Raw genomic sequence first — 24,130 nt, 5'->3', positions numbered from 1 at the left:
TAAGGAAGGGAAGGAGTTCCCCAAGCTCGGCAAGGTGCTACATCCATAAATGGCCTCTGCCGCTCCCAAAACTGCGATGGAGGGACTGTTCTCTAACACATTCTCATTGCAATCCGAGGACTTGACGAAATGCGTCCAATGGACAGGGTGGGTTCTACGTCAGTACCTGAGCTTCCTACGACATTAACAGTGGCAGCGCGCGATTCCATTACACCGCTCCATTCTTCGCGTCGCCGCCCAGCCAGCCTTGAAGGGCATCCAGGCACGATGTCTCAGCGTGATCTGTTTTGAATGCAACGATACCATGGAGTTCCTGAATCCCGATGCCCGATCGCTTGTGGGCGTATTTTGTGATCTTCTGATAGACGATTTCCGTGAAAGCGACATAGTCCGACTCGACACCCACGGGACCTTCGAGGACTACGCCGACTTTTTCTTGGATAAACTCAGTGACGATGCCCTTCTTATCTTATCCCTGGTTACTTGGCACTTCGACGCTTCGCTACACAACTTGTCGACGACGCTTTTGCCTCCCCCGTCTCTTCTGCTGCATTTCATTCTTTCTGGAAACGACGAGGAACTGTGTGAAATCCTATGGGACAACTATACCCAGTCTTCAGGCCGGGAAACATCGTTGGAGGCTTTCACAACAAAGTTTAAGAGGCTTATTGGTCTTATTACGGAGGGATTTCTTCTCTGCTTTCTTGGTCCTCCCTAGGGAAGGATATTCCATTAATTGTACCATATCTCTGGCAAGAATACGTCATCCAAACAAGTACACTCTCATTTCGTCTTTCATATTCAACAAACACTGAGCAAAACTGAAGATCTTCCTGTTATATGTCCGCTACGCAACGTGAGCCTCATGACAGACAACCGTTGGAAGGCTTTGAAGATCGTAATCCGGGAAAAGGTCATGGCCGAGAGGAGTCGTCTTTCTTACTCGGGTTCTTCCCCAGTGACCATTCCAGGTGGACAAGTTATTAAAAGGGTAAGACCAGCCGACAAGGCAGTCTGGCGACCAACCCAGATGGACTTGGCTGATGCAATTTCTTTTTGGCCAACTTTGCCCACTCTATCTACTCGCAGGGCGGTGTAGATACCCTGGGGAAAGTTATGCGGAGTCGTAGTTTCTTTATGGGTGCGGAGGAGCGTGAACGTTCCAATCTTCGTGGTACGTACGGTCAGTTTGGGAACAGTCCACTGTGGACATAGCAGACTTACACCTTTGTATAGCAGATCCCGCACTGGAATAAGGGGAATATCAATCTCCGTGGTTGGGAAGACAACGCCTGGATCATCTATCTGGCTGTCAAACTTGCCTGGAATGGGAAGCGCTCCATTCAACCAACTTTCCATCAGGGGGATCAGTGCGCCGATTCTTGCTTCCATTTCTTCGTTATCAAGAAATTGCAGATGAGGTGTACGAATATCAAGCGCTGTAAAAGCATATGGCCCAGACTCCCCTTCATTGTCACTGCAGTGCACGCCTCGCGGCTCTTTGTCCGAGTAGACAGGAGCTGTGTACTTCAGTTGATGACCAGAAGCGATCCCAGGTGAGCCGAAACTTTTTGATGGTGGATGGAGTCGACCTAGAAGGGAATATATTAGTGAATCAGCTCAGCATTCCAAATCAGGGAGACATTACTATGTTCTAGTTCGATGTCTTCGTCAGTGGATCTCTGCGAATCCGCGCGGTGATGCTCGAGCACGTACTGCCACTCGAAACAATGGTGATCCATAGGGAGCTCCTCGGGTCGTATCGATGCCCCAAGAGCTAAATTATAACAAGCGAGGAAATTTCGAAAGTTGGTCTTTCTTTGATTGAGCCCCTGATGGATTGGATCTTTCTTCTCGTTTCGGAAATGTGCATACAGGACATCCGAGCGAGGGAACCCGCGAAGGCATCGGGGGCAAACAAGATCGATCGGGGAATTTTGCACGATTCTTAGAAGCGTATTATATTTTACTGTAAGAGTGTGAAACTGTTTTTCCGGTTCAGACATACTGGAGACAAGCGAGCAGATATGATATCAGGATGGTTGATGAAAGATAAGATCTCCCCGCCTGCCCAAGCCCAATGGGGCCTCGGGACGCTTCGGCCCGAGCACTTCCGCCAATGAACGGGACAAGATGACAGTGGTACGGAACAAGGTCTGTCAGCTCAATCTGCATAGCACCGAACTTTTCTACTCGGGTGATATTCGACAGGATATTCAACGACGGCAAAAGAATGCGTTAAAAAGGAAAGACAAGTAAGTCATTTTTCGGCATCCTAGCTCCTCACCCAGTGAAACCAAGTCATGCTCCTCCCACTTACGATCGGAGCCATCACCAGGGTTCGAGAAGCCGTGGGGCAGCCTCCAAGACGGTTGTCAACAGAGATATAAGTCCTAAAGACCTCCCAGCTGGCATAACGCGGCATACCTGTTGATGGACAATGGTGGTCGGATATACTCAGTGTTGACTTCCAGTGTTCTCGCTGTAGTGTTCGATAACAAAGTTAACCTCAAAACAGTGGGAGTTTGGAGGGATGCCTTCGACAGCCATGGATGTTCTGACGGATTGGCGGTAGCATGTAAGAAATTTTTCCATATCCCATTGCTTCCTCGAAGTTCTTTTCGCCAGCCCTGCATGCATTTCCATCTCCCATTGTTCCTTTGCAGTTTTCTTCGCCGGCGGTGCATGTGCATCTTCTCCCTGCTTTCGGAAGTGGTCGTATAAAAGGGCGGGTCGGGGAAAGCCTCTTAGGCATATAGGGCAGACAAAATCAATGGGCGAGACTTGGATAATCTTCTTCAGAGTCTCTACCCTCCTTTGCAGGCTAGCCATTGTGCGCGGGAAGGAATGGTAATGTTCGACCACAAAGTCAACCGCAAAACAGTCTGGGGCTGGAGGGATATTTTCGGCAGCCACTGATGTATTGACAGACTGTCGGTAATAGATAAGAAATTTTTCCGCATCGGTTTGTGTCGAGTCTCTCTTACGCAGCCCTGCACGCAGCCCTGCATGCGTATCGTCGCTCCGCTCGTACATGTGGCGATTTAGAAGGTCCTCTCGAGGAAAGAATTCGAAGCATGGGGGGCAAATGTAGCGCATAGGTGAGTTCCGGATAATCATTATGAGGGTTTCTTCTTTCGTTTGCAAGCTAGCCATGATATATTCGAAGATATGAAGACAACGGGTCATGTTTGGACGGTTGTGTGAGAGATTAGGGAAGTTATATACTTCTCGGCATATATAAGCTGCTTTTGTGCAGGCCAAGTCAATCCTTACCCCTATCATATGTTACAATGCACGTTTAGTTCTCCAAGCAACTCAATTGTTTGTCTCTCAGTAACACTACTACGGCAGGAACAACATCCCTGAACAGTCCAACTCTCATGCATGCAGCCCACAGCGTAGAGCCAATGGACAACACGAGTACACCAAAGCCAATTGCTTGCTGAAACACGATAATCATGAGAATCTAGTTGTTCTGTATGTACTTTGATCACAAGTCGTTGTGCCTCAGACTTTTCGAAAATTTTCTCGCGTATTTCGCTAGTATCACACATGGTGGTTGTCTGAATAGAGAGGTGGAAGGGCGGGGGGACGTGCTCTGTTTGGGCCTGACGAAGTAGAATAAAAGGGGGTGAGCCGTGAAAGGTTGGCAGGCTATCCTCTTTATATCCGATTCGTTATTTGCAACCAAGGTACTGCCTGTCTGGGGGTTTGCCTGGTTTGCATTGTAGTGTGCTTGCCCTCCCGGTCACGTGGGGCGCGACGTGACATTCACCCGTTAGGCTCCAAACGGTTTTCTTGCCCCTCATTTACCCCTCCAAGACTGACGACACAAAAGCTCATTATAGAGCTTTCATGACGTGAACTAGATACTGTACGTCTATCTGTTTTATGTCCCTTCTGAGGTATTAAAAATTAAGACTATTCGCAGACCTGCCGTCTTCGGATCAGGGCGTCCACTGTCCGACAAGAATTATGAGTCACCAGCTTTGTGATTCAGCGAAGAGTACTCTCGAAGAAATATCTGCTATAATAGCGAGTATCGATAACAATCCCGCAAGTGAAGAGCAGAAGGCAATACTTTCAAGAACAGATGGAGAGGTGGTATATGGAACAAGACTGCTTGTGCGCAAGGTTTCAGACCTAATGCGTCAGATGAGCTTCCCTCAGGTACGTGATCTCATATAATAATAAGAGATCGTATCTCAATTTGGTGATAGAATAGTACGATTACTGTGACGAAATTCCTGAAGCCGTCGGTTATTCTGAATGAAGAGATCCGTAAAGTCACTCGATACCTTATCGTTCTGTCGGAGAAAGCGCTCTTAAATCCCGGAGGCGAGATATGTTATGGCCACTATATAATAACTCATGAGGAGGTTGAGGTCGACCCGGGTGCAATTATTATATTCATCACCCCAAAGCAAGGGTGATTTGTATACACTCAATTTAATAGCGTTTTATGCATTGCCCATCTTCTACATACATGTGTTAATTACCCACCATATCTAGATATCCTGGGATGAAAATGAATAATCTGTCAATATTAAGCTTGAGCTAAGCCCCTAATCGAGTAAGCTTCTCCCGGTAGGTTGGTCTCGCGAATGGGACATCGCAGGAAATGACCGTATGTGTCCCGTGCAAATGCATATAGGGCGTGGTCGGAGGTATTCAAAGTCCGAGCAGACTCACCGACCTGAGGCGCATGGTCATGGTGATCGTCTGCAGTGAACATAGACCCTGTTACGTGGGGCATCACAGCATGCCGGTTAGCTTGAAACGAATCATCGGCCTGGCATGTGTGTGCGGCGATATCAGGCTGCTCATTTGGTATGGCATCAAACCCAAATAGCATTGGGTCGAAATGATGATACCCAGGTTGTCCATGCTCGTCAACGTCAAAGCGATGGAACCCGTCCCAGCCATACTGCTCCGGATTAAAGATGCTGCGCTCCGTGTGTTCAGCAGGAACCGTATCTATCCCGAATAGCGTTGGGTTGAAATGATGATACCCAGGTTGTCCGTGCTCGTCAACGTCAAAGCAATGGAACCCGTCCCAGCCATACTGCTCCGGATTAAAAATGCCCCGCTCTGTGTGTTGAATAGGAATAGTATCCACCCCGAATAACATTGGGTCGAAATGATTATTTCCAGGTTGCCCGTGCTCTATCATATCAAAGCGATGGGATCTGTCTCTGCTATTTTGACAAGAACTAGACACACTGCAGTTTGTACTGAAGTCTGCATCGGACGGGTGACTTGACATAGAGTAAGCTGCTGTTGATAAGTTATCGCCCGCTTCCGTCGAAGCACTAATATCCCTGGTAGTAAGTCGTGGATCGCCGCCTTGATAACCGAAATGTAGAGACTGCCGTCGTTCATCAACGGACTGCCATGTTGCGAAGGAGGCGCCATGAAGCTCGGCAGCAGCTAATGTATTGGAAAGTGCGCTCTGGCTGGAGTCAGATGAGACTAATTCTTCATCAGTGGAAACAGCACTACCACTCGATGGCGAGACGACGTCGTCGTGTGAGCGTGCTGCTGTTGTGGATAATCCTGGCGCACCTGACCCGTGTGCTTGGAATACTGGTATTCGATTCGGCTGGCGCCACTCTAACGGACAGCTTGATGAGTGACGGATTGTTCAACAGTAAGATATACATACCGTCGGTCGCTTGACACGAGTGGCTCTCCATGGCAGCTTCCATTTGCACCCATATACTGCTGAAGAGGCGGCCTACCAACCTGTCTATGGCCTCCTTATCGTCAACCTCAAAGAACCCACGGCTAATAAACATTTTGATCTTCTGGTCTCTACGTTTTCCGCTATGTGGTATGTCCTTCAAGCTAGTGGGTATTAGTTCACGACACAAAGCGGGGAAGATACGGGGTAAGACTCACGATCTCTCTGTGACATCGGAAGGCCAATAGAATAGAGGTCCGAGGTACGCGTATCTCCTGTAATCGGCAACAGATAGGTCCTCGAAGGTTGTTTGGTTCTCACTTTCATCTTGATGTCCGGTCGCGGGCTCGGTCGCGGGTGCGGTCGTTGGTTCGGTCGCGGGTTCGGTCGCGGGTTCAGTCGTTGGTTCGGTCGCAGATTGTTTCGCCAGTTCCCGACATAGTCCGTCATACTTACCACCAATATTTACCCAAGACGCAATGTCTTTTGCAATTTGACCAACTGTGACATCAGTGGTTGAATGGATAATCCTCGCGATAGCGTTGGTAGTATCGTCACGGAAGTGTTTAACACCAAGTCTCACCTTCAGGTGATAGAATAGGACTTTGAAGAATCTGAGGCGTAAGTTATCCTTGGAATGGCGCAATTCTGCCTTGACAACTGCCTTATAAATATTGGAGATTGCACAGGTATATCCGTCAACTGTCGTTACTCTGTTGTCGTCGTCGTCGTCGACGAAAAAGCAGTCGTGGTTCTTCAACCACTTAGTAATGTTGGCATGATCTTCGGCTGGAATCACAATCTTTTCTGGGATAATGGTGCGTCGGGGCAGGCGTCTTCTACTGCTTTTATTGATTTCGTCTTTCGTGGTCTTTGGTAGCTTTTTCCAGAGTTTTCGGAGGCTGTCGATGAACTGTTCCACTTAGTAGCCTTATCATCAAGGGCTATATTCGCTAACCTCCCGCTGGTTGACAAGCTGAGAAAGCTCCCTGGCTTCAATAATAGTATTGCAAGCCTTCGAAAATACCTCCACTGCCATTTCGGTATCGGTATCTCTCATCGTGCTCCAAGGGAGATGAATAACTGAGAATATGACATGTCGGTCGGTGAGAATTCGGTGCCGAAGAATCAAGATGCAATAGCAAAGTGTGTTTTTCTGGCGAGTGTCTGGTAATAGAACATAAGTGAATTATGACTCTTGTCCGCAGGCAACAGGTCACCTGTCTAGACCTGGCGGTATGCGGGGAACCCCTGAAGGGAACACGTCAGCAATGCAATAACATCACGGCAGGAGCTGTCAGACCCCCTTATAACAGAGAGCCAATAGTATCAGAACCCAGGTTTTGCTTCCGTATGGCCCTTATAAGCGGGGTTTTGGGGAATACCTACCTCCTTAGAGAGGATTAAGTCCCGAATATTGGGTCTGTGATAATGTTGCCCTTTACATGCTTGTACGAGGTATTTGATTGAAAGCGGAGTTGATAGAGGAAGCCAGCATTACTCCGTACTTATTCCGTATGTAAAGGAGGATTAACTGCAACAGAAATATTGTCTCAGACTGACCCTAACCAAAACATTTGACTCAATCACGATTTCCAGTTCGTCTCATCTTGTGTCACTTCCCCCATTTCTAGCAACAGATGCACCATCAACATTCTTTACTCCGGTTGACTAGGGAAAACTGTCTTGCGAAGTTGACGGACTCGGGTACTGATGGCGCGCGCATTTTCCGGGTATCCAAACAACCGTAGTGGTTTGCCGTGGGCTGGTTGTGGTGATCTCACAATTGCCTCGGTTGCACGATCCTGGCCCAAGTCGTCTGTGGCCAGAAGGGCAACCCCAGTCTTGAAAGTACAGCTCTTCCCATTCGCACATCTGGAGACGATTAATAACTGGTGCGCGCAAGGCTTGAGTCGTAACTAACCTTATATGTGTAGTAAGATTCCGTGTATTATAGGCCACGTAGGAATAAGTGGTGTCGAGGGAGGGTACAGTAGAGGTGAACACAGGGGACACAGCTGACGTTATTATAACCAGCTTCAGATCAACGACTGTGTACTGTGTGCTTATACCTGCGGGATAGCTCCAACAAGCCAAGTAGGGTTCGCAAATGATTCCAGTTAGATATTTGTTTCTTCCGTCTTTGACTCTAACGCTATCAGCAGGTCGTCGAAATTCCGTGCTGTTGCATCAAATATTCCACGGCATGCTTCGTTGACTAGAATTAGGACAGTAGGGTAATGCTACCGAAGGCATGACCACGTCACTCAGTCCACGCTGCATTGGGACAATGTGTTCCACGCGGATCAGATTGTCCCTAAACGGATTGGTTAAACTATGTCTATGACCCTTGATAAGCACTAGGCCGAAATGAGCAGATTTGTTCCGCGTGGAACAGATTGTCCTGAAATAGATTAGGGTAAACTTTGTCCATGGTGAAGCAACCCCGACACTGAGCAAGTCTTCCGAATATGGAGGTAGAGCGACGCATGCCATGTCACATCTTCGACGCTCGGTCAGATATGGCCGCTCAGTGGGAAAGCGTACCGTTCTCTGATGGTATTCTATGAAAACGCCATAATTCTAAGCTCTATCAAGGAGCACAATTTAATCTGGGAAACGAGCCTTGAGCTAGAAACATAGAAGGGCACTGGGAGCGTACCGATCTATGCTTGGGAAAGAATATCGTGACAATCTGGCGCCAGCCAGCCGACAAACTTAGATTGGTGGATCATGTCACAAAGTGCGTGCCAACCTTCGCAATTGCAGCGCTAGCTTGCACAAATGTATGTCTGTGGAGGCAATTATTGATAGTTTGGCTTGTTCCTTGGCTTGTTCCTGAATATCTGTTAGGCTTATAGGATGTCCCTTGTGATCTATTGCATCTCTACCCTTCCTTTAGTACAGGGCTCTGGTTTGAAAATAATACATGCCAACATGCTTAGACTCTGGATCTTTCATATTCTATTGGGCACTGGCATGTCCAATCTCAATGAGGATATGCTTAACAATTTCAGGAAATCTATACTCTCTCTATATGCGCCGACTTAGTTTTAAAATCCGAGGAGGTAAAAGTGGTGCAAAGTGCAGGGCACGTGGGCAGCTATTCTAATGGCAAACTTACAAATTGTGTATCAAGAATACATGGGTTTATGTGCCTCTTCCGAAGCACGCAAGGCTGTTCGAAAATTCCAGGACTATTGGTGCTTACTCAACCCAATCTAAGTGTGCTCATCGTTTCCATAATCTCAAATTAGCACAGAGGTCTATAAAGACACCTAATTTGTCTTGAGCGCTCACGGCTACTTGAGACGGACGAGGATCTATCCTGTACTGCGATGCATAAGGTTGGACAATAAATAATGCTTTTTCTGAACTTCTTCGCAGCCTGGAGAGACTTTGGCTCGCCAAAACCGGAACCCACAATTCGGCCGCTACCTCCGTCTACGGCCCAACCAGAAGATCATACAACTCAACAAATGAACCCACCTTCCGACGTTATCGAAGCCATTACTCAATACGGTATTCCTTACCACGTACGTTATATGGCCTATTCTATCAGCAATAGGACAGTCATTCTCTTGGCTAGCTTTCGAGGAATGCCTAAATCCCCCATTCTCGTATCTTGCCCGGTACGAATCTACGCCGCAGCTCTCAGTCAAGAGGATCGAGTATCACTCCAACTGAATTTGGATGCCATCCAATCGTCAGTGCCAGAAAAAGCCTGGCATATCCTCGACATGAATCGGGAAAGACGTCTCATTGTCCTTGATGGAGAGGGCAATACTACCTCGATGGATCTCAAAGATAAGGGAACATAGGCTGGGTACGCAGGCCATGGACAGGCATTGTACTGTACACGTTCAAAATCAGGAAATGTAATTCGAGGTACTTCCGTTGAGTATTCCAGCTCTCTATATATGTTGTCGAGGAACGTAGACAAGGAGGTCTTTCTTTATTTCACTGCAAAAAGCCAGTAGATCAGTGCTAGGTGCTGGATACACTCATTCCAAGGCTGGAATAAAATGTCTATGCTTTTCCTTACATTTATCCTATTGTGGATAGTCTTATATCTTGTCTGTCAATTACTCCATCTAATTTTAAAGAAGAGAAATCCTCACGACCTCGAGTCTGCCGCACATCATCTACATCAACGATAAGTATGTCAGGTACTGCTGGTAGCGGTACCTGTGACAATTTCACTTAGCGCAAATAGGTCACGTTGCTTAATCATCCAACCCTGCTTTGTATGCCTAACAGCAATGGGCTTACCGGCCTATCCTTTGATTAACTAGCCCCCAAGAACTGACTTGAGTTGTGGACAGCCTGTTTTCTACGATCAGTCAAGATGTGGCACTTTCAAGAGCTGCAAGGTTATCCTGTATGAACGAGAGTAAGTTTTGGAGAGAGCTGTTAGATACTCAATCTAACTTGGCCCCTAGATCCGCATTATTTGGATTATAGTCTTCATTTTCGTTTCAGATTTTCTTTTTCCACAGAAAAGTATATATTAGCAGGTACTCCTTACGAAGGTCAATGGTATTGCTCAATGAGTGTTTAGAGGCCCAGCCGCATTTGGCACACTTATAAGTCTTCCACTCCCAGCTTGCAAGTGTCGACACAGCTGTCCCCCTACCACCTCCCCGCATTCCTACCCACACGTCAAACGATATAACAATGTTCGCTTGGTTCGACTGTAAGTAGTTGTTTGTTTCTACATGGTAAGGTGCTGAATTCTGTAGGGCCCTGGAAAACACAGGACGAAATGGGGACATCCTACCAGCCGGTTTCTAACAAACCAGGACCCGACTCCCCACGACCCAGTCTCAAAGACTTCTTACCAAAGCGATTGGTCCTCGATGTTATAATATGTTCACCCAGCAAAACAAAGCTCCAGCGCCGAATGATCCTCGATCCCTGTGCAAAAGACAACATCATGTCGGTGGAGGTATATAATGCAATCAGCGGGATAGAGCTCCAGCCCTACCAAGGAGAGTCTATTGCAGTTACAAGGCAATCTGATCAACAGCCACGGGGGATAGTTGAGATTCAATGGCACTTCTATAAGGGAATCAACTTGCACCAAACAAGCTTCTATGTTGTCCCAAATGCAGATTTTGACCTTCTCCTGGGCGATCCTTCAATAGGGCAAGATCTGGTGCAAGGAGAATTTGAAGAATTGGAAGGCGACTGGTGCTCACCAGGCTCTTGCCAGGAAGAAATTGTTTAATGATAATAATAATATGGAGAATGACTTTAAGCCAACTGATTTCTTATTATGAGAGTTTAACGTTATATTTTATAACATAGAGGCGGTCCTATTTCTACATACCATTGCGATATAGACCATTATGTAGGACCAATAAGCAGAATTAATTTTGGAGCAAGAGGCGAGGAGTACCGTTCAACTTTAGAGCTGTACTGGCTCTGGTACTACTTGGTCTAAGAGATATACATGCCCCAAGTTCTCTCTCCTGATTTGCCCTTGCCCTCCCTGTCCACAGCAGTTTCCCTTGGCAAATTCTAATCTATCCTTCATCTGTCGAACGTCAGCAGTCCGAACAACCCTGAACCAGTCACGTCTGAGTCGTCATAATTATTAGACTTCCGGTCGTTCTGGGTAATGAGCTTGAAGCGGCCCCCACGTACAAGTTATCAAAACTTGCTTCATCCCCTAGAAGTAAATATAGTGCGTCTGCCATGGAAATAGAGAGTACGAATTGGGAATCTTGACACGTTCGATAACGTGAGAAGAATACTGATTAGCGATGTATTGTGGCCATTCCACAAGGGACATGGCTAGTTGTACGTCCCGGTCATATGGCGTCCTTGTGCTGCGCGTACAGACAGTACAGTAAATTTCTTCGATGGGGCTGACGGCTAACTGCCCAAGATCACGACATCCAGCCTCAGGGTACAAGCTATATAGAACCAGCCCAGCAGCGAAGAAATGTGCTAGAATGGCCAGGCCGAGGGTATCGCCAGTACCTTCCCGCAGTATGGTTGGCGGAAGCCAGAAGAGCCACTCACGCATAGAATGCACGCGCTGAAAAGCCTGATCGGGTGAAAGAAAGTCGATTTCATCATAGGTTGCTTCCAGGAAATTGACCAGTTTATTTACTGGATTGTAATATTTATCAATATGCCAGATTCGGGCCCGGATATGTTGCAGAATCATGATTGTGTGAGTAAGATTAGGTAGATCCTTATTGGGACCTTGGCAGCTCGAGCAAGAAGGCAAATCCAAGGTCTGAAAGTATTGTTTACTTTCAAGAAACTTTGCCAGCTCAGAATCTTGCTTCCATGCCTGCGGCATTGAATTTAGAACAGACTGTAAGCCGTCCCAAAAAATTGTCCAGCTTGACCTGAGCCTATCAGCGTCTGATTTATTAAGCATCAAGAAGTTCATACCGTTCATCACTTGCCCACAATAATAGTACTGTGGCCGCAAGAATCGTATCACAATTATCCTTAGAGAACTTGCTGACAGCTATCTGTAGCTCTCTTATAGCACAACCGCGGAAGTAGAAGACTATCTGTTGAATTTCCTTCTTCTGCTCGACTGTGGCCCAGAGACACGCAGATAGCGTAAGAAGCGAGCTCATGACTAATTCATCCGTGCTAGCCATGGTACAAAATCTGAACAATAATTAGCTATAGCCAGGATGTAGATTAGAACTACTTACAGAGGCATCTTCTGGGTCCAAATTGCCCAATCCTTTATGCCACGGCTTTCCAGGCTTTCAGAGAGCGCGATGAGATAGCTAATGAGACAGTTTGGATTGTTCAGCAAGTAGCTCGGTTTCAGTCTATATTGCCAATCCATAGAGTCTTCAGTCTCCTCTGCGTTCAGAATTCCAATGGTACTGTCGGATGAAGCTGGTTCATCACGGACGATTGCAGTGTCTTCGGCTGGGCAGGAGACGCCACACACGGCACAGTATTGGCAGATTTGGCCATACCATCGCGACAAGGATCCATCGTGTTCCATGGCAAACCGTGTGGGATGTCTCATGTAACCTTTTCCAGGGAAGGCTAGGATCAGGCAGTAATCTGCCGTAAAATGTCAAACGGGGAAAGAGAAGAAGGATAGAGAAATATACTAGAGAGGACTCAGAAGAGTATATGGAGGTTTATCAATTGTTAAACTATGATAATGGCGTAACGCACAATAGAATCTAACAAGGCATGCAGAGAATCAAATATCGAGGGAACGCAACAGGCTAAAATAATTCGACCCAATGTAAAAAGCGGTCAGAGCATGGTCCTGGTACCGTTTTGATAAAAAGAAAAAAAAAAAAGGGGGGGGGGTCTAAATGAATTGGAAAGAGGTTTGATCAAACATGCAGGTGGTCTTATGCCTCGCAGGGGCCGGAGGAGCTGGACCATCCTGCTGGTCTGACAAGGGTGCAGAGGATAGTGCTAGCTCGCATCGCGCTTGAACAATTTTATACGGAACAAACACAACAACATTCCAAACTCTGGCGTTCACATAAGTGAAGGAAATAAAGACACCTTCATCCGTATACTGTGGAATAGGTCCGATAAGTTTGAACTGAACCGAAGCAAGATAAACAGTAGCCATGAACGGGGGAGATAGACAAGATCCGTCCAGGTAGACACTTTCTGCCCGTAGATTGAAGGTACCGAAGATCGCATTTGGAATGAAATGTCCCGCGACCAGTGTGGGCCCCAGAGTAATGCTATGATCTAGCTACATGCCAGTGTCCATCAGCATATATCTTCAAACAACAGCGCATTTGTTACTTACGCGTGATGCGGATGAATTGTCAATGCTAGACGAGCAGTAACGGGGTTGTAATGAAGTGAGCTCATCTCTCTCGTCATCTACATCGTTAAACCTCAGGCATGACAAGAACTTGTGACCTAGGCGCGGCAGGAGATTCGAACACTCGTGAATGGCGGCCTTGGCTTGCACGGCAGGGCTGAACCAACGCATAGCTGGAGGATGAGTCGATAGGAATCTAATGGATCTGTGCCAAATGGAGATGAGTACTCGAGACAAGGCCGAAAAGATATAATGATGTTGGCTTCTTAAGTCATCCAGTTAGTGTTCTGGACTCCCTGTGTGACAAAGGTGGACAATTGGATTAATAGATAGTGCTATTGCCATTCCTGTCCTGTTGAATCCGACTTGCTAATACACATAAAACTGCTTGTATGGACGGGCTAGATGCAGCGGTCTTCATTAGAATACATAGCCGCCCTGCCTAGATACGGATAGGATCGTCCTTCTGACTGATCCGGGTGAGAATGACTGGCTTATCTCATGATTCATGGTTGTCCGCGCTTGGATATGCAACTATGTTTTACGGCTTCAGTAGTTGGATGGATAGCATTGGAAACGAGAAGAACAAGATTGCCGAAAAGTTGGCAGAAAGGAGATTGTGCGGGAGGATGGCAGAAAGTTGACAGGGATGGCAGGAAGATGGCAGGATGACGGAGTCCGTGCGGGAAAATGGCAGGAAAATGACAGGATGACGGAGTCCGTGCGGGAAAATGGCAGGAAAATGACAGGATGACGGAGTCCGTGCGGGAAAATGGCAGGAAGATGGCAGGACGACGGAGCCTGTGCGGGAAAATGGCAGGAAGATGGCAGGACGACGGAGCCTTTGCGGGAAAATGGCAGGAAGATGGCAGGACGACGGAGCCTTTGCGGGAAAATGGCAGGAAGATGGCAGGATGACGGAGCCCGTGCGCAAAGATGGCAGGAAGATGACAGGATTGTTTGCTGGACTAAAAGATGTGATTGAGGGAAGATATCAGACTGTGCCGGAAAAGCAGCTCCGAGCACCCATGATTACAAATTATCATCCACGTGATGCAGCTGGTCAGGCATCAGGAATTCCCTATGTAACTGGAGATATTCCTGCCATCTTCCTGCCATCTTCCGGCCATACTCACCTTTCGTCTTTGCCTACGATGGCACGGGAGTCAAAGAAGCGCTGCCCTCGCAAGCCGCTTACTTGTGAAGATGCATGGAGAAAAATTGCAGATGTTGGAGTTACTATTATCAAGAATAAGTCCCTACGGAATAGGAAATATGGGCGTGTTGTCGCCCTTGCCATAAAGTCATTACATGAAGAATCAAGCTCCAAGAATGAGCGAAGATTTCGCGAATTCTTAGATGCTGTGCGCAATCGATGTAGCCAGCACGATGCCACAGCTATACTTATAGTCAGTGTCGCAATCGGCAAGGATAAAATGATTGGCATGAATAATTTTCACCGCGACGCGCTGGTTGATAGACTAGCATATGAACAGAGCGGACCAATTTTGAGCTCCCCTATCTTGAGAGAAATCGCCAAGTCTTGCGGTATACCGACAGTTAGAAATAATGGGGACCAGCCAACTTTACCCATACTTAGCAGTCATTCAGATTCTCATGGTACGACATACGAACATGCTGTCTTAGAAGGAATCACCGCGGTTTTCAGCAAAGATCTGTGCAACATTATCTCTCAGGTACCGACTCAAGTCAATGGGGAAACCAGTTGGAGGGCCGCCGTGACCACAGCCTTTCCACTTTACGGTGATGTCAATTGTCTGATGAGTCTGGACATATGTTCATCGGGAATTGACTATCTTGCCCTGGAATTATTCAACGCCAAAATCAATACAACCAAGTCTCTTCGGTATATTGTCATCGATGATGGCCCTACACTCATTGTGCCGATCTCTGAATCAACCATCAAAGGTGTTAAGGAGGAGGCTATTGCTAAGGTCTTTGGTGTTGAGATACATGGGGCGATTAGAAATAGTCCCGTGCGCAGAATGGAACTCGAGCAGGGGAAGGAGCTTACAGAGTGTGTCTCAATGATTATGATGGAACAGGGAGCAATTGTGAATTTATCTCTAGATCTAGACCGCGGTATCGAACTTAGCCGCAAGCTATATACCTAGCGCTTTAGAACTCTTCCTTGATTTTGCCCAGAGTAATGTAAAGCTTCTCACCGCTTTTTACTACCATTTGGCCATCAGGTACATCTATAAAAGGTGTAATGTGTTCTCTCCCCTCGTTGTCAATCTCATAGAGAGTGACATTGCATCCTTTCCAGAAAACCATTTGGTTCTTGCCAGTGATCATTGTAACACGGTTGTCGGGGACGTTGCTGAAGTCCACGGAGCTATCAAGGGGAAGGATTCTTGAAGCCTGATATGATGTTAGATATAGTCTAAACTTCGTGGAGGTAGCCTACCATAAAGAATCTCTGATGTAGAGTATCCAAGGAGAAGACACAAGTTGTTTCTAATCTTAAGCACGTTCTGTACCTTCCTATATTTAGCAACGGAATAGTGCTTGCAATAACCTGACTCACGGCACTATAAAGTTAAATAACCAAGAGCTTCATCATATAGTGTGGATATAGATGTGTCGAGTCATAGTTATCTTGTGGTGGGTGTTGAGTCTAAACCACTTATAAAGAGGAAAACATGTGTCATGACATGTCACGTGATATATTGCACAACTTGAAGATGCCCGTTGCCCCACTTCGGGTATCAATGATGAGGAGTGCAACATACGTATCGCATGGGCATTAATGTAACATGTCGGAAGATTAGAAGACTGATATTATGGCGGAAGGCTGCGGGCTGGTTGCAGTTGTTACTTTGTTTCTAAGGCAAACATGTGCTAGTAGAGTTGTGCCGCATTGCATCACGCTGATGAGTTTATAACTTGGGAGGCGCTACCGCGACACCGGCCAGGCTGCCTCCACACCAGCCTCCGCTTATGCCACATCCTTCCGCCTACCTTAGTAGGTAAGGCTCGTTCCCTATAAGGTAAGGCTTGCTTTTCTGAGCCAGTAACAATCGGGGTGGGCATTGAGGTAGGTGCCTGAGCTTTCTTACTTTGAAAGTGACATTGCGCCCCATATCCATTAACTATGCTAAACTACAAGTCAAACATAGACTGTTGCCCTGGGAATTTTCGAAGGGTGCGCCATTCCCCTTCCCAATCCCGAAAGTCTCCCCGCGCCGAAGAACAAATGGACCATGGTCCTCGGGAGTGCCAGTACCGTTGGCCGCTTCGGCATCCATCTTTTCAAACTTCTTGGCTACAAAGTCATTGCTTCATGTGGTATAAAATTATTTAAGATATATATAGTAGTGCAGCCTTTTCCCTTACCACATGCTAAAAGGATTGATATATGAGTAGCTACTAACTAACACAGAATAATAATAAAGGCCGTAAAGGAAATAGGTGTAGATGTAGTTTCCAACTACAAGATATTAATAACTATGGAACAAGTTGCTGGGGCTCTGACAATTCTTAATAAAATAGTGAAAACCTTTATTAAATTTTTAATATTACTACTATAGGCCTGGTATTCACGCACCTATTTTTCAAGGAACTACTAGAATAAGGTCCAAAATATTTTACTACTACTAATAACTAGTAAGTTGAATAATATATACCACACCAGCCAGACTAATATTAATAGATATATTAACTAATACCTTTTCCATCCGCAGGAGTGGCATCACGGATTTTAAAGGCGGAAAGACGTATCATATTCAATTTAAAACTATTGGCTGCGATTATAGCGCTGAGGTTAATAATACACTGGCTAGATATATTCTTATTCTAACCAGGCTTTTTAAACTAGATAAGCTCCTCCCTGCACCTTATGTTGAAGTTGGTACTAGAGGATTTGATGCTGTTCTAGAAGCCGTTGAGTATCAGAAGTCAGGCTCTGCGGTATCCAAGAAAGTGGTTGTGAAAGTACAGGAAAAGTGGGAATTTATTTTTGGAGTGAATTGCACCCCACATGCATGAGGCGACCTCTCGTTCACGGGGAATAACTCGCGCCCCGACTCCGTAGGGCAGATGGAAGCTTGGCAGATCGGTTCACCAAAGATTAAGGCCACTTGGTAAAGTGCAAAGATGTCCTCTTTTCCCTGCGTTTTGGTCATTCTCGCTTGCGCTGGACTACCATATCCTGATGTTTTCTCTATTTAACATTTTGGGATTCTTTGAACCTGAGAATATAAACCAACCAATTAATGGGGGCTCTTGCGCCCCACGGAGGTTGTTCATAGACTACCGTTGGTGCTCTTCCCACCCATGTTACTCAGAAGGGGCAAGGCTGATAGGTGTATATTATGCAAGACTGAATGAGCCAAAAGGATGGTTATCAAAATTAACTCGGTCCAGGTCGAAACATTCTCAAGGATCATATCATTGGCTGCCATGATCAGATGTCAAGGGTCATAATGCAATAGCCCATTTCGCCCAAAGATACCGAATAGACACAAGTTTATCCTTTCCTCTGACTGTTGGTGGACATCCTAATATAAATGACATCTCAATGTTTAACCCCTTTTGACCAGGATCTGTCCTTCATCTCGGTAGGTTTTCTATGAGTCGAGGTTCGCTGACTGCAAGGAAGACATAAACGTTAGAAAAACCCTCCATAACAGCTTTAAGGCCCTCACCCATAAAACAAGTCCATCTCTACACAGTTGCCGCCATTTGTTCTCCAAAGCAGTGGCTGTTCGCTGGCGATCTTGTGGCACAACTCGATTATAGGAGTCTTCAATTTGGTACCAAGACATTCCTGATTGCTTGAGCTGGATTAGAAGAAACTCTTCCTCAGGATAATACTGTTTATTATGTCCTGATGCGAGGGATTCTGAATCAGTGGATGGCATTCTTGTAAAATTATTTAGAAACCAACATATCTCAACAACAGTATGGAAGACTTAGGGTATTTGTAGATAAATGGATGGTACCCGAGAACATCCTTCCCATAATTTATATGCCTTAGCTGGCGAAGCTGGCGCAGTGGGAAAGGCTGATCGGGTGATGGACTGCGGCAATATCTAGGATTACGTGTGGGTTTCTTGGGCGAAATTATTGCGGCGTAGTCAGGTAAGAAAGCGCTGCTATCTTTGCTGGGTTTTAACTGGACAGTCTCGGCCCGAAGAGGCATAGATACATATTTTTGTAATTGACCAACCAAAATATCGACATAGAGATTGAAGCGATAAATCCCATCATAATTATCTTGTGGATTTCTAGACTTTTGGCTCGATGAGCCGCATTTTGTTCATCGACTAGTAAATACACAGAACGCCATGGCTCTATAGTTCCCTCGACAGATTTGGATTATAGGGGTTCGTCTTTAACGGTGGCAAGTTGATGATCGGCTGATAACTTCCCTCATCACATCGATAATGTGAACAAAAGTACAATTTGTTGCGGCGTATATCGGAGCAATGCATCCGTGTTGGCGCAAATCAGTTCGATGGCCCAGGCACTGCTGGCAAGGGCCTGGTACAACATAAGAAAAGGTGCATCTTGACTTCGGCGGGAATAATCCTCATAATGTGCCACACAAAGAAGGTCATTGGCTTTTATACCCCTGTCTATCACAGTGCCTCCCGCGTCTATATAAGACTTTGGCGTCAGCTGAACCAATCAGAATATAGAACAACCCTACTCTAGCAGAGCCGCCGCACGAGCTGTGCCTCGAGCTACACCACGAACTAGTTCGGGGAAAGTCTATCTGGGCCGCGGGTGGCGAATACAGCGGGATCATCCAAGTTCCTTTCACCATAATAAACCTATCGCAGGCTGCCACCACACATGGTCAAATTATTTTGCCGAAGAACCAATGAGGGGAGAGAAAAGGCCGACAAATGAATCTTGATGAAGCTGCTCCTTGCGTGGTCACAATATCACTGCTCCGGAAAATGAGTACCAGAATAGGTTGTCCCTTCCACACAAGTCCCTGGAGGCAACGAAGGACTCAGTTGCTCGTTGGCCATCAAATACCTGAGATAGAGAACTGCAAAAAGTGCACCCAAGGCAACACAACTGGTATTTTAGAAGTCCCGGACTACATCACGCTCCTTTACAGCCATAAGGATAGGCCGGGCAATTTCTGGTTAGAAGAGAAGTTCTACTGAATGGACAATATCTGACATGTTAGCTTGCTTTCTTTCCGTCTTTGCTCATGTGCGGACACTATAACCGGTGAGTTATTAGAATGGCGTTACCTATCACTAAAGTATTGCCTGTTGTTCTTCAGAAACTTAGTGTTGCGATTGTAGATCGGCTGGCTTCAATATAACTATTGCGCATTCATATTTGTTATTAAGACTCTCACCCTCTCGCTCAGCCTTCCACACCGCAGAAACTGAATGAGGTGACGCATATTAATGTTGACTGACTCTCAGATGGTACCAGAAAATGAGCCGTGACTCCAGCACCGGATGCCAGCAAATATTCCACGTGGACACGTTCTTCTATCTAGCAATATTTTATAGTTGCTTTCTCAATGTCATGATCCTACTACCAGGTCATTCGGAATGGATGGAAATAGAGAGCAGAATATATACTCACGACTAACATCTATTTATGGATCACTGCATCGGCTTGAACAGTAAATGGTCGGTTGATAAGTATATCCAGCTGCACTACACTGGGATTTGTTCCTCTGATGGCAGTTGCTTTTGAGCTATATTTGCCACGGGCCATATTGTGCAAAACAAGTATTTCCCTGTGCATTATTTTTATAGGTCAAAGATGTCATGACTAATAAGGGATCAGTGTATCATACCGATAATTCGTATAATTGGGCTGTTCGTACGGCAGTTAACCACATTCGTGAACTCAGATAATGCTACGTGGTGTGGGTTGCACAAACGTCATTATTGCAATGGACCTGTAGATGTGAAGTTATGATCGATTTGATAGGCCAAGGAGATCCGCAGCAGTATTTATACGACCAGCAGATAACAAGGAAGAGATTTAGAAGCACAATATTTCCAGGATCATAGTTCCTACCCAGCACTTGGACTGAAGACATAATATGTGGATATCAGTTGGGAGAGACGTGGGTTGAGTAGATAATCTAAGCTCCATACTGTTGTCTGACGGTTAGAAACTTTTTGTCCAATACTTTCTTTCTTTCTGCCTCGCTCTGTGTAACCCCAGAGCTTTGCGCGCAGCGGGGACATGAAGTAATAGATTAATCCTGTCAGTATGACGGGTTTAGACGCCGAGATAGATATTCTTGGAACCGTGGGCGTTACAACATTTGCATGGGCTGCACCAATCAAATTACTATCTAGTTGAGATAGAGTACTAAATTCGATATATTTAGATATATTTTATTTGGAAACTGGCTAGAATGAATTGAACTCGTTGATGTAAATAGACACGAAACCTTCCATATAAATTTAGCAACCGTGGGCGATAACATGCATTCTATTCCTGTAGTTGGCGGCTGAGAGCACTTATAAAGTTGCATAGTCCCCAAGTTCCATTTTCGCTTTATACATTATCTACAAAGGCTGCCAGTGTCCTCTCTTCGTTATGGATGCACCACAGGTTCCGCGATTCGGGGAAGGCCGTCGCCGAAAGACTGTTTTTCGAAAGTTTCGCCAGCTATGTGATCTTTTCAATATGAAAGCAATGGTTGTCATCACCGATAGTGATAACCGTCATTGGATCTTCAAGACTCATGAAGACGTTCCTGGGGTGCAACAGGTGAGATAAAACATAATAAAAACTCATCTGAAGAAAGGAGCTCACTGTATGTGCAGGCCTTAGATCACCCGCGAACACAAACTCACGACGACTTCTATCTATTAAACTCCAGTAAAGGTACCAGAGTGCGACACGAGGTCCGACCGCAGCAGCCGTTGCAAGTAACGCTACAACCACCGACGTTTAGACGAGGGCACTAAGAACTAGCTGGTGTGGGTACATCAGGTTGGCGCTTCCGGATTTGGGGACGACAGTATGCTCTTTTGGGCAATTACATGTTTAATAAAAATGTCTGCAATGAAACTAGCGTCAGTGTCTAGTACTTAAGTAGTTCCATTTCTCTTGTTCTCTGACATCCTTCATCCTGCCTTAATATGGTTGTCGAAAAGCCAAAAATTTACCTGTGTTTTCTTAGCCTATATTATCAGAATGGAGGACATCGAAATAACAACCCTGGATCATATCATTTCCCAGCACGGTCAGAAGACTGTCAATATTGAGCGACTGCCTAGTCATCTTCAAAAATCTAAACTCGACGATCCTCCTACTGTTCGAGACCTGCAACGTGAGATCGGACGTCTCCGTCAGGAGATCGCATTTTACCAAGAAGTGCAAAAAGCGTTACTAGCTTCGTTTGAAGGTGGCAGAGAAGCCTATCGTGTGCTGCGAGATGCGATTGAGCCTGCCTCAGTCCATCAGGATCTAGCGCAAGCTTTTACAACTTTGGCCTACGGTGCTCGAAAAGCCGGGATTGTAATCAGACAGTCTCTGCAAACTACTTCCGAGAGATTGGCTACTTCAGAGAGCGACTTACTACGATCACTTGAGATTCCATTGGATGATAGTTCAGAGAAAGACTATACAATCTTATAAGTGGGGTCGTCGATATTATACAGATGCTCGAGCAAGCGGCTATCCCTTATTGAGAATGGCGTTTTTCATGTATCTTGAAGTGCTTCCTCATTTGATGAAGAGACATGACAATCCGGAAAACTTGCTTTTCGGTGTTTAGTAGCATATAGCGGAGCTGTTCTGCGGTTTTCTTTTGATGGAAAAGATCGCTCTCTAGCTGCTCATTTCTTTTTTGCAAATCTGCTTGAAAACCCACAGCTTTCTCTAATTCGACGCGGAGACTTTGACTTTCTCCTCTAGTTGCATCTTGATGTTGAGGTGAAGCTGGAGCAGCATTAGGATCCAGAGCATTTCCAGGCGCAATACTAGGTTTGTCTTTTAGCACCGCCCAAATATCGCCAGTCGCGAGTGCTTTTCGGATTTCAATATAAACATTTGTAGACAGCTTGCTGAGTTGGCTAGTTATAAGATATCTTTTACTGTCTTTGGATTGCCACTGATAATCATCGGATTCTAGAGGCTGCAATCGCACTTCGGAGGGAGCCACCGAGATAGAGAGCTTGTTTCCTTCTTTTCTTAGCATCGGTATCATAGCTGTCTGAGAGACAATTGACCTACTTAGATGGTCGGACAGATCCTCTCTACAATTGGTACGCTCCAGTGCCCGTTTTCTATTCGCTGGGTTCGACATACTCCTCCGAAGAATGATCCAGGCAACATTGGCCGCCGGGTTATATGTGCCGCCTGGCTGGCCAGTCAAACCAGATTATATATTAACTAAATCCTGGAATGAAATAAGACACACTCTACAGCTCGTATATGAAACGCTGGGCCTCCTAGTACTGCAACTAATCAGTTGGGTGTGCAAGAAGCGAAATGGATGGTTAGCCCAATGTAAGTAATGCACAAGTGCAGAAATACGCAAAATTACTTTCCTTCACTATCTCTTTAGGAATCGTATATATACGGATGTAGATAACCTCCTAGAGATTTGACACCACGTCTGGGTAGTAGGCTTCTATTTTCCACCATGTTGACCTTGCTTGTGATCGTGCTCTCGTTGACATTCTATACTACTGCGCAACTTTTGGCATCAGGCCCAGATGTCCAGGTCGTTCCTGTTACTCCAACCACCAACATCCCCGCTTTCACAGGCGGTCAAACAATCAATGTAAAAATCATTGATGATAATGATCCCCGGCACCAGTCTACTTCTCGCCCTGGATACCATTTCCAGACAACTAAGGTTGATTACCTGGCCGCACAATCTCTACCTTCTCCTCCTTATGCTACAGATAGGGGGAATACAGTCTTCCTGTCGGCACATGTCCCAAAAGGGTGTTATCCTACCTTTGATAAACAAGGCGGTAGTTCGAGTTCAGTTGGCTGCCGCGATATGCGATCATCCGCCATGTACACTTCTGATATGATCTTCCCATCAAGATCTCGTTTGTCGCCACTACCATTTTGTGATAGGGGCAGCTCTTCCATCCAAGCCAGACGGTCCAACTGTACGGCTTCTGGAAGACTGCCATCTTTCTCCATTAGCCATCAGTCCCAATCAAAAGGTTCGCCAGCAGCACCTACAGCCACGCCACACAATTTTTCTAGAACAGTTGTGCGATCAAGCTCGAGTCCAGCGCCCAGCGCGCATCACCAAGTCACAGTTTATGCACCGACTGTTTCTTCTCGTCCCAGCACAGCCCAAAGTTTGAGGTCACAAACATGGTCATTCAATGAGCCATCACGGCTAGCATCAGCCGGAAATATCATAGAGATTACAAGCTCTTGGAATATCCTGTTACTTATCCTGACCATACTTATTGGCCGTTGAATTGATGGTATAATCACCGGAGGCGAAAGTGAGACCTTGCTTTGCATATGGTGCCTTAAATTGAAGGATAGGTGCTCTGAAGTATTAAGAGGTTCTGTTATCAACTTTAGGTAGAATAGTTAAGATCCTAACTCAAATACTAGAATGTCATACCTTCCAGTATCCCAGGAGAGGCAGCCATCACCTTCAAATGACTATGGACTCACTGGCTACTGCACAGTCCGTTTTCAAAAGTGCC

General features: G+C 46.0%; 15 protein-coding genes across 15 annotated transcripts; 8 read left to right on the top strand and 7 right to left on the bottom strand.

Moving 5' to 3' along the window:
• Positions 1 to 129: 129 nt before the first annotated feature.
• On the top strand, positions 130 to 898 carry ASPBRDRAFT_665831 (uncharacterized protein; the record flags this gene model as incomplete). Its single annotated transcript, XM_067628734.1, has 2 exons — positions 130 to 147; positions 191 to 898. The coding sequence occupies 2 exons, from the start codon at positions 130 to 132 to the stop codon at positions 716 to 718; spliced, it is 546 nt and encodes a 181-aa protein (XP_067473564.1). The 3' UTR covers positions 719 to 898.
• Positions 692 to 1,742, bottom strand: ASPBRDRAFT_211500 (uncharacterized protein; the record flags this gene model as incomplete). The annotated part of the gene is made up of 3 exons (XM_067621931.1): positions 692 to 1,167; positions 1,225 to 1,592; positions 1,649 to 1,742. The coding sequence occupies 3 exons, from the start codon at positions 1,740 to 1,742 to the stop codon at positions 940 to 942; spliced, it is 690 nt and encodes a 229-aa protein (XP_067473563.1). The 3' UTR covers positions 692 to 939.
• Positions 1,743 to 2,362: 620 nt separating this feature from the next.
• On the bottom strand, positions 2,363 to 3,616 carry ASPBRDRAFT_48967 (uncharacterized protein). The gene has a single exon (XM_067626205.1). The coding sequence runs from the start codon at positions 3,154 to 3,156 to the stop codon at positions 2,458 to 2,460; it is 699 nt and encodes a 232-aa protein (XP_067473562.1). The 5' UTR covers positions 3,157 to 3,616; the 3' UTR covers positions 2,363 to 2,457.
• Positions 3,617 to 3,716: 100 nt separating this feature from the next.
• ASPBRDRAFT_424913 (uncharacterized protein) lies at positions 3,717 to 4,493 on the top strand. Its single transcript, XM_067624815.1, has 3 exons — positions 3,717 to 3,877; positions 3,924 to 4,173; positions 4,224 to 4,493. The coding sequence occupies exons 2-3, from the start codon at positions 3,979 to 3,981 to the stop codon at positions 4,434 to 4,436; spliced, it is 408 nt and encodes a 135-aa protein (XP_067473561.1). The 5' UTR covers positions 3,717 to 3,877; positions 3,924 to 3,978; the 3' UTR covers positions 4,437 to 4,493.
• On the bottom strand, positions 4,371 to 5,966 carry ASPBRDRAFT_424973 (uncharacterized protein). The gene is made up of 4 exons (XM_067624817.1): positions 5,905 to 5,966; positions 5,669 to 5,843; positions 5,569 to 5,616; positions 4,371 to 5,459 (listed from the first exon to the last, which is right to left on the bottom strand). The coding sequence occupies exons 2-4, from the start codon at positions 5,719 to 5,721 to the stop codon at positions 4,550 to 4,552; spliced, it is 1,011 nt and encodes a 336-aa protein (XP_067473560.1). The 5' UTR covers positions 5,722 to 5,843; positions 5,905 to 5,966; the 3' UTR covers positions 4,371 to 4,549.
• Positions 5,455 to 7,120, bottom strand: ASPBRDRAFT_424978 (uncharacterized protein). The gene is made up of 5 exons (XM_067624818.1): positions 7,076 to 7,120; positions 6,645 to 6,937; positions 5,905 to 6,599; positions 5,569 to 5,843; position 5,455 (listed from the first exon to the last, which is right to left on the bottom strand). Exons 2-4 carry the CDS (start codon positions 6,744 to 6,746, stop codon positions 5,753 to 5,755), a joined length of 888 nt encoding a protein of 295 aa, XP_067473559.1. The 5' UTR covers positions 6,747 to 6,937; positions 7,076 to 7,120; the 3' UTR covers position 5,455; positions 5,569 to 5,752.
• A 1,999-nt stretch (positions 7,121 to 9,119) lies between these two features.
• On the top strand, positions 9,120 to 9,552 carry ASPBRDRAFT_48964 (uncharacterized protein). Its single transcript, XM_067626203.1, has one exon. It carries the CDS (start codon positions 9,166 to 9,168, stop codon positions 9,505 to 9,507), a length of 342 nt encoding a protein of 113 aa, XP_067473558.1. The 5' UTR covers positions 9,120 to 9,165; the 3' UTR covers positions 9,508 to 9,552.
• A 1,010-nt stretch (positions 9,553 to 10,562) lies between these two features.
• On the top strand, positions 10,563 to 10,838 carry ASPBRDRAFT_85611 (uncharacterized protein; the record flags this gene model as incomplete). The annotated part of the gene is made up of 1 exon (XM_067629502.1): positions 10,563 to 10,838. A coding segment is annotated over one exon (276 nt), but the record flags the coding sequence as incomplete, so codon positions are not given.
• A 232-nt stretch (positions 10,839 to 11,070) lies between these two features.
• ASPBRDRAFT_188628 (uncharacterized protein) lies at positions 11,071 to 12,689 on the bottom strand. Its single transcript, XM_067620132.1, has 3 exons — positions 12,373 to 12,689; positions 12,098 to 12,325; positions 11,071 to 12,051 (listed from the first exon to the last, which is right to left on the bottom strand). The coding sequence occupies exons 1-3, from the start codon at positions 12,675 to 12,677 to the stop codon at positions 11,361 to 11,363; spliced, it is 1,224 nt and encodes a 407-aa protein (XP_067473556.1). The 5' UTR covers positions 12,678 to 12,689; the 3' UTR covers positions 11,071 to 11,360.
• A 309-nt stretch (positions 12,690 to 12,998) lies between these two features.
• ASPBRDRAFT_138221 (uncharacterized protein) lies at positions 12,999 to 13,646 on the bottom strand (the record flags this gene model as incomplete). The annotated part of the gene is made up of 2 exons (XM_067618973.1): positions 12,999 to 13,400; positions 13,458 to 13,646. The coding sequence occupies 2 exons, from the start codon at positions 13,644 to 13,646 to the stop codon at positions 12,999 to 13,001; spliced, it is 591 nt and encodes a 196-aa protein (XP_067473555.1).
• A 954-nt stretch (positions 13,647 to 14,600) lies between these two features.
• ASPBRDRAFT_48961 (uncharacterized protein) lies at positions 14,601 to 15,720 on the top strand. The gene has a single exon (XM_067626201.1). The coding sequence runs from the start codon at positions 14,630 to 14,632 to the stop codon at positions 15,608 to 15,610; it is 981 nt and encodes a 326-aa protein (XP_067473554.1). The 5' UTR covers positions 14,601 to 14,629; the 3' UTR covers positions 15,611 to 15,720.
• A 2,068-nt stretch (positions 15,721 to 17,788) lies between these two features.
• Positions 17,789 to 18,402, bottom strand: ASPBRDRAFT_48959 (uncharacterized protein). The gene is made up of 2 exons (XM_067626200.1): positions 18,146 to 18,402; positions 17,789 to 18,088 (listed from the first exon to the last, which is right to left on the bottom strand). Exons 1-2 carry the CDS (start codon positions 18,359 to 18,361, stop codon positions 18,068 to 18,070), a joined length of 237 nt encoding a protein of 78 aa, XP_067473553.1. The 5' UTR covers positions 18,362 to 18,402; the 3' UTR covers positions 17,789 to 18,067.
• Positions 18,403 to 21,071: 2,669 nt separating this feature from the next.
• Positions 21,072 to 21,553, top strand: ASPBRDRAFT_48958 (uncharacterized protein). Its single transcript, XM_067626199.1, has 2 exons — positions 21,072 to 21,206; positions 21,263 to 21,553. Exons 1-2 carry the CDS (start codon positions 21,123 to 21,125, stop codon positions 21,404 to 21,406), a joined length of 228 nt encoding a protein of 75 aa, XP_067473552.1. The 5' UTR covers positions 21,072 to 21,122; the 3' UTR covers positions 21,407 to 21,553.
• Positions 21,554 to 21,635: 82 nt separating this feature from the next.
• On the top strand, positions 21,636 to 22,079 carry ASPBRDRAFT_200943 (uncharacterized protein; the record flags this gene model as incomplete). The annotated part of the gene is made up of 1 exon (XM_067621490.1): positions 21,636 to 22,079. The coding sequence occupies one exon, from the start codon at positions 21,636 to 21,638 to the stop codon at positions 22,077 to 22,079; it is 444 nt and encodes a 147-aa protein (XP_067473551.1).
• Positions 22,080 to 23,088: 1,009 nt separating this feature from the next.
• ASPBRDRAFT_35068 (uncharacterized protein) lies at positions 23,089 to 23,892 on the top strand (the record flags this gene model as incomplete). The annotated part of the gene is made up of 1 exon (XM_067623308.1): positions 23,089 to 23,892. The coding sequence occupies one exon, from the start codon at positions 23,089 to 23,091 to the stop codon at positions 23,890 to 23,892; it is 804 nt and encodes a 267-aa protein (XP_067473550.1).
• Positions 23,893 to 24,130: the final 238 nt, after the last annotated feature.

Source organism: Aspergillus brasiliensis (genome assembly GCF_001889945.1).
Source record: "Aspergillus brasiliensis CBS 101740 unplaced genomic scaffold ASPBRscaffold_21, whole genome shotgun sequence".
In the NCBI taxonomy this organism is placed as follows: Eukaryota; Fungi; Ascomycota; class Eurotiomycetes; order Eurotiales; family Aspergillaceae; genus Aspergillus; species Aspergillus brasiliensis.
The sequence above is the reverse complement of the archived record's forward strand: the minus strand, read 5'-3'. Positions and strand labels throughout refer to the sequence as shown.

Coding starts and splice junctions, on each gene's coding strand:
- ASPBRDRAFT_48967 (XM_067626205.1), bottom strand. CDS start 3,156: ATGGCTAGCTTGCAAACGAAAGAAGAAACCCTCATAATGATTATCCGG.
- ASPBRDRAFT_424913 (XM_067624815.1), top strand. CDS start 3,979: ATGAGTCACCAGCTTTGTGATTCAGCGAAGAGTACTCTCGAAGAAATA. Junction 4,174..4,223: donor GTCAGATGAGCTTCCCTCAG/GTACGTGATCTC, acceptor ATTTGGTGATAG/AATAGTACGATTACTGTGAC.
- ASPBRDRAFT_424973 (XM_067624817.1), bottom strand. CDS start 5,721: ATGGGTGCAAATGGAAGCTGCCATGGAGAGCCACTCGTGTCAAGCGAC. Junction 5,617..5,668: donor CTCGTGTCAAGCGACCGACG/GTATGTATATCT, acceptor GCTGTCCGTTAG/AGTGGCGCCAGCCGAATCGA. Junction 5,460..5,568: donor ATTCCAAGCACACGGGTCAG/GTGCGCCAGGAT, acceptor ATCTGACTCCAG/CCAGAGCGCACTTTCCAATA.
- ASPBRDRAFT_424978 (XM_067624818.1), bottom strand. CDS start 6,746: ATGAGAGATACCGATACCGAAATGGCAGTGGAGGTATTTTCGAAGGCT. Junction 6,600..6,644: donor AGCTTGTCAACCAGCGGGAG/GTTAGCGAATAT, acceptor TAAGTGGAACAG/TTCATCGACAGCCTCCGAAA. Junction 5,844..5,904: donor TCCGATGTCACAGAGAGATC/GTGAGTCTTACC, acceptor ACTAGCTTGAAG/GACATACCACATAGCGGAAA.
- ASPBRDRAFT_48964 (XM_067626203.1), top strand. CDS start 9,166: ATGAACCCACCTTCCGACGTTATCGAAGCCATTACTCAATACGGTATT.
- ASPBRDRAFT_188628 (XM_067620132.1), bottom strand. CDS start 12,677: ATGGAACACGATGGATCCTTGTCGCGATGGTATGGCCAAATCTGCCAA. Junction 12,326..12,372: donor TGGACCCAGAAGATGCCTCT/GTAAGTAGTTCT, acceptor ATTATTGTTCAG/ATTTTGTACCATGGCTAGCA. Junction 12,052..12,097: donor TTGTGGGCAAGTGATGAACG/GTATGAACTTCT, acceptor TGATAGGCTCAG/GTCAAGCTGGACAATTTTTT.
- ASPBRDRAFT_48961 (XM_067626201.1), top strand. CDS start 14,630: ATGGCACGGGAGTCAAAGAAGCGCTGCCCTCGCAAGCCGCTTACTTGT.
- ASPBRDRAFT_48959 (XM_067626200.1), bottom strand. CDS start 18,361: ATGCCATCCACTGATTCAGAATCCCTCGCATCAGGACATAATAAACAG. Junction 18,089..18,145: donor GAGATGGACTTGTTTTATGG/GTGAGGGCCTTA, acceptor TCTTCCTTGCAG/TCAGCGAACCTCGACTCATA.
- ASPBRDRAFT_48958 (XM_067626199.1), top strand. CDS start 21,123: ATGAAAGCAATGGTTGTCATCACCGATAGTGATAACCGTCATTGGATC. Junction 21,207..21,262: donor ACGTTCCTGGGGTGCAACAG/GTGAGATAAAAC, acceptor CTGTATGTGCAG/GCCTTAGATCACCCGCGAAC.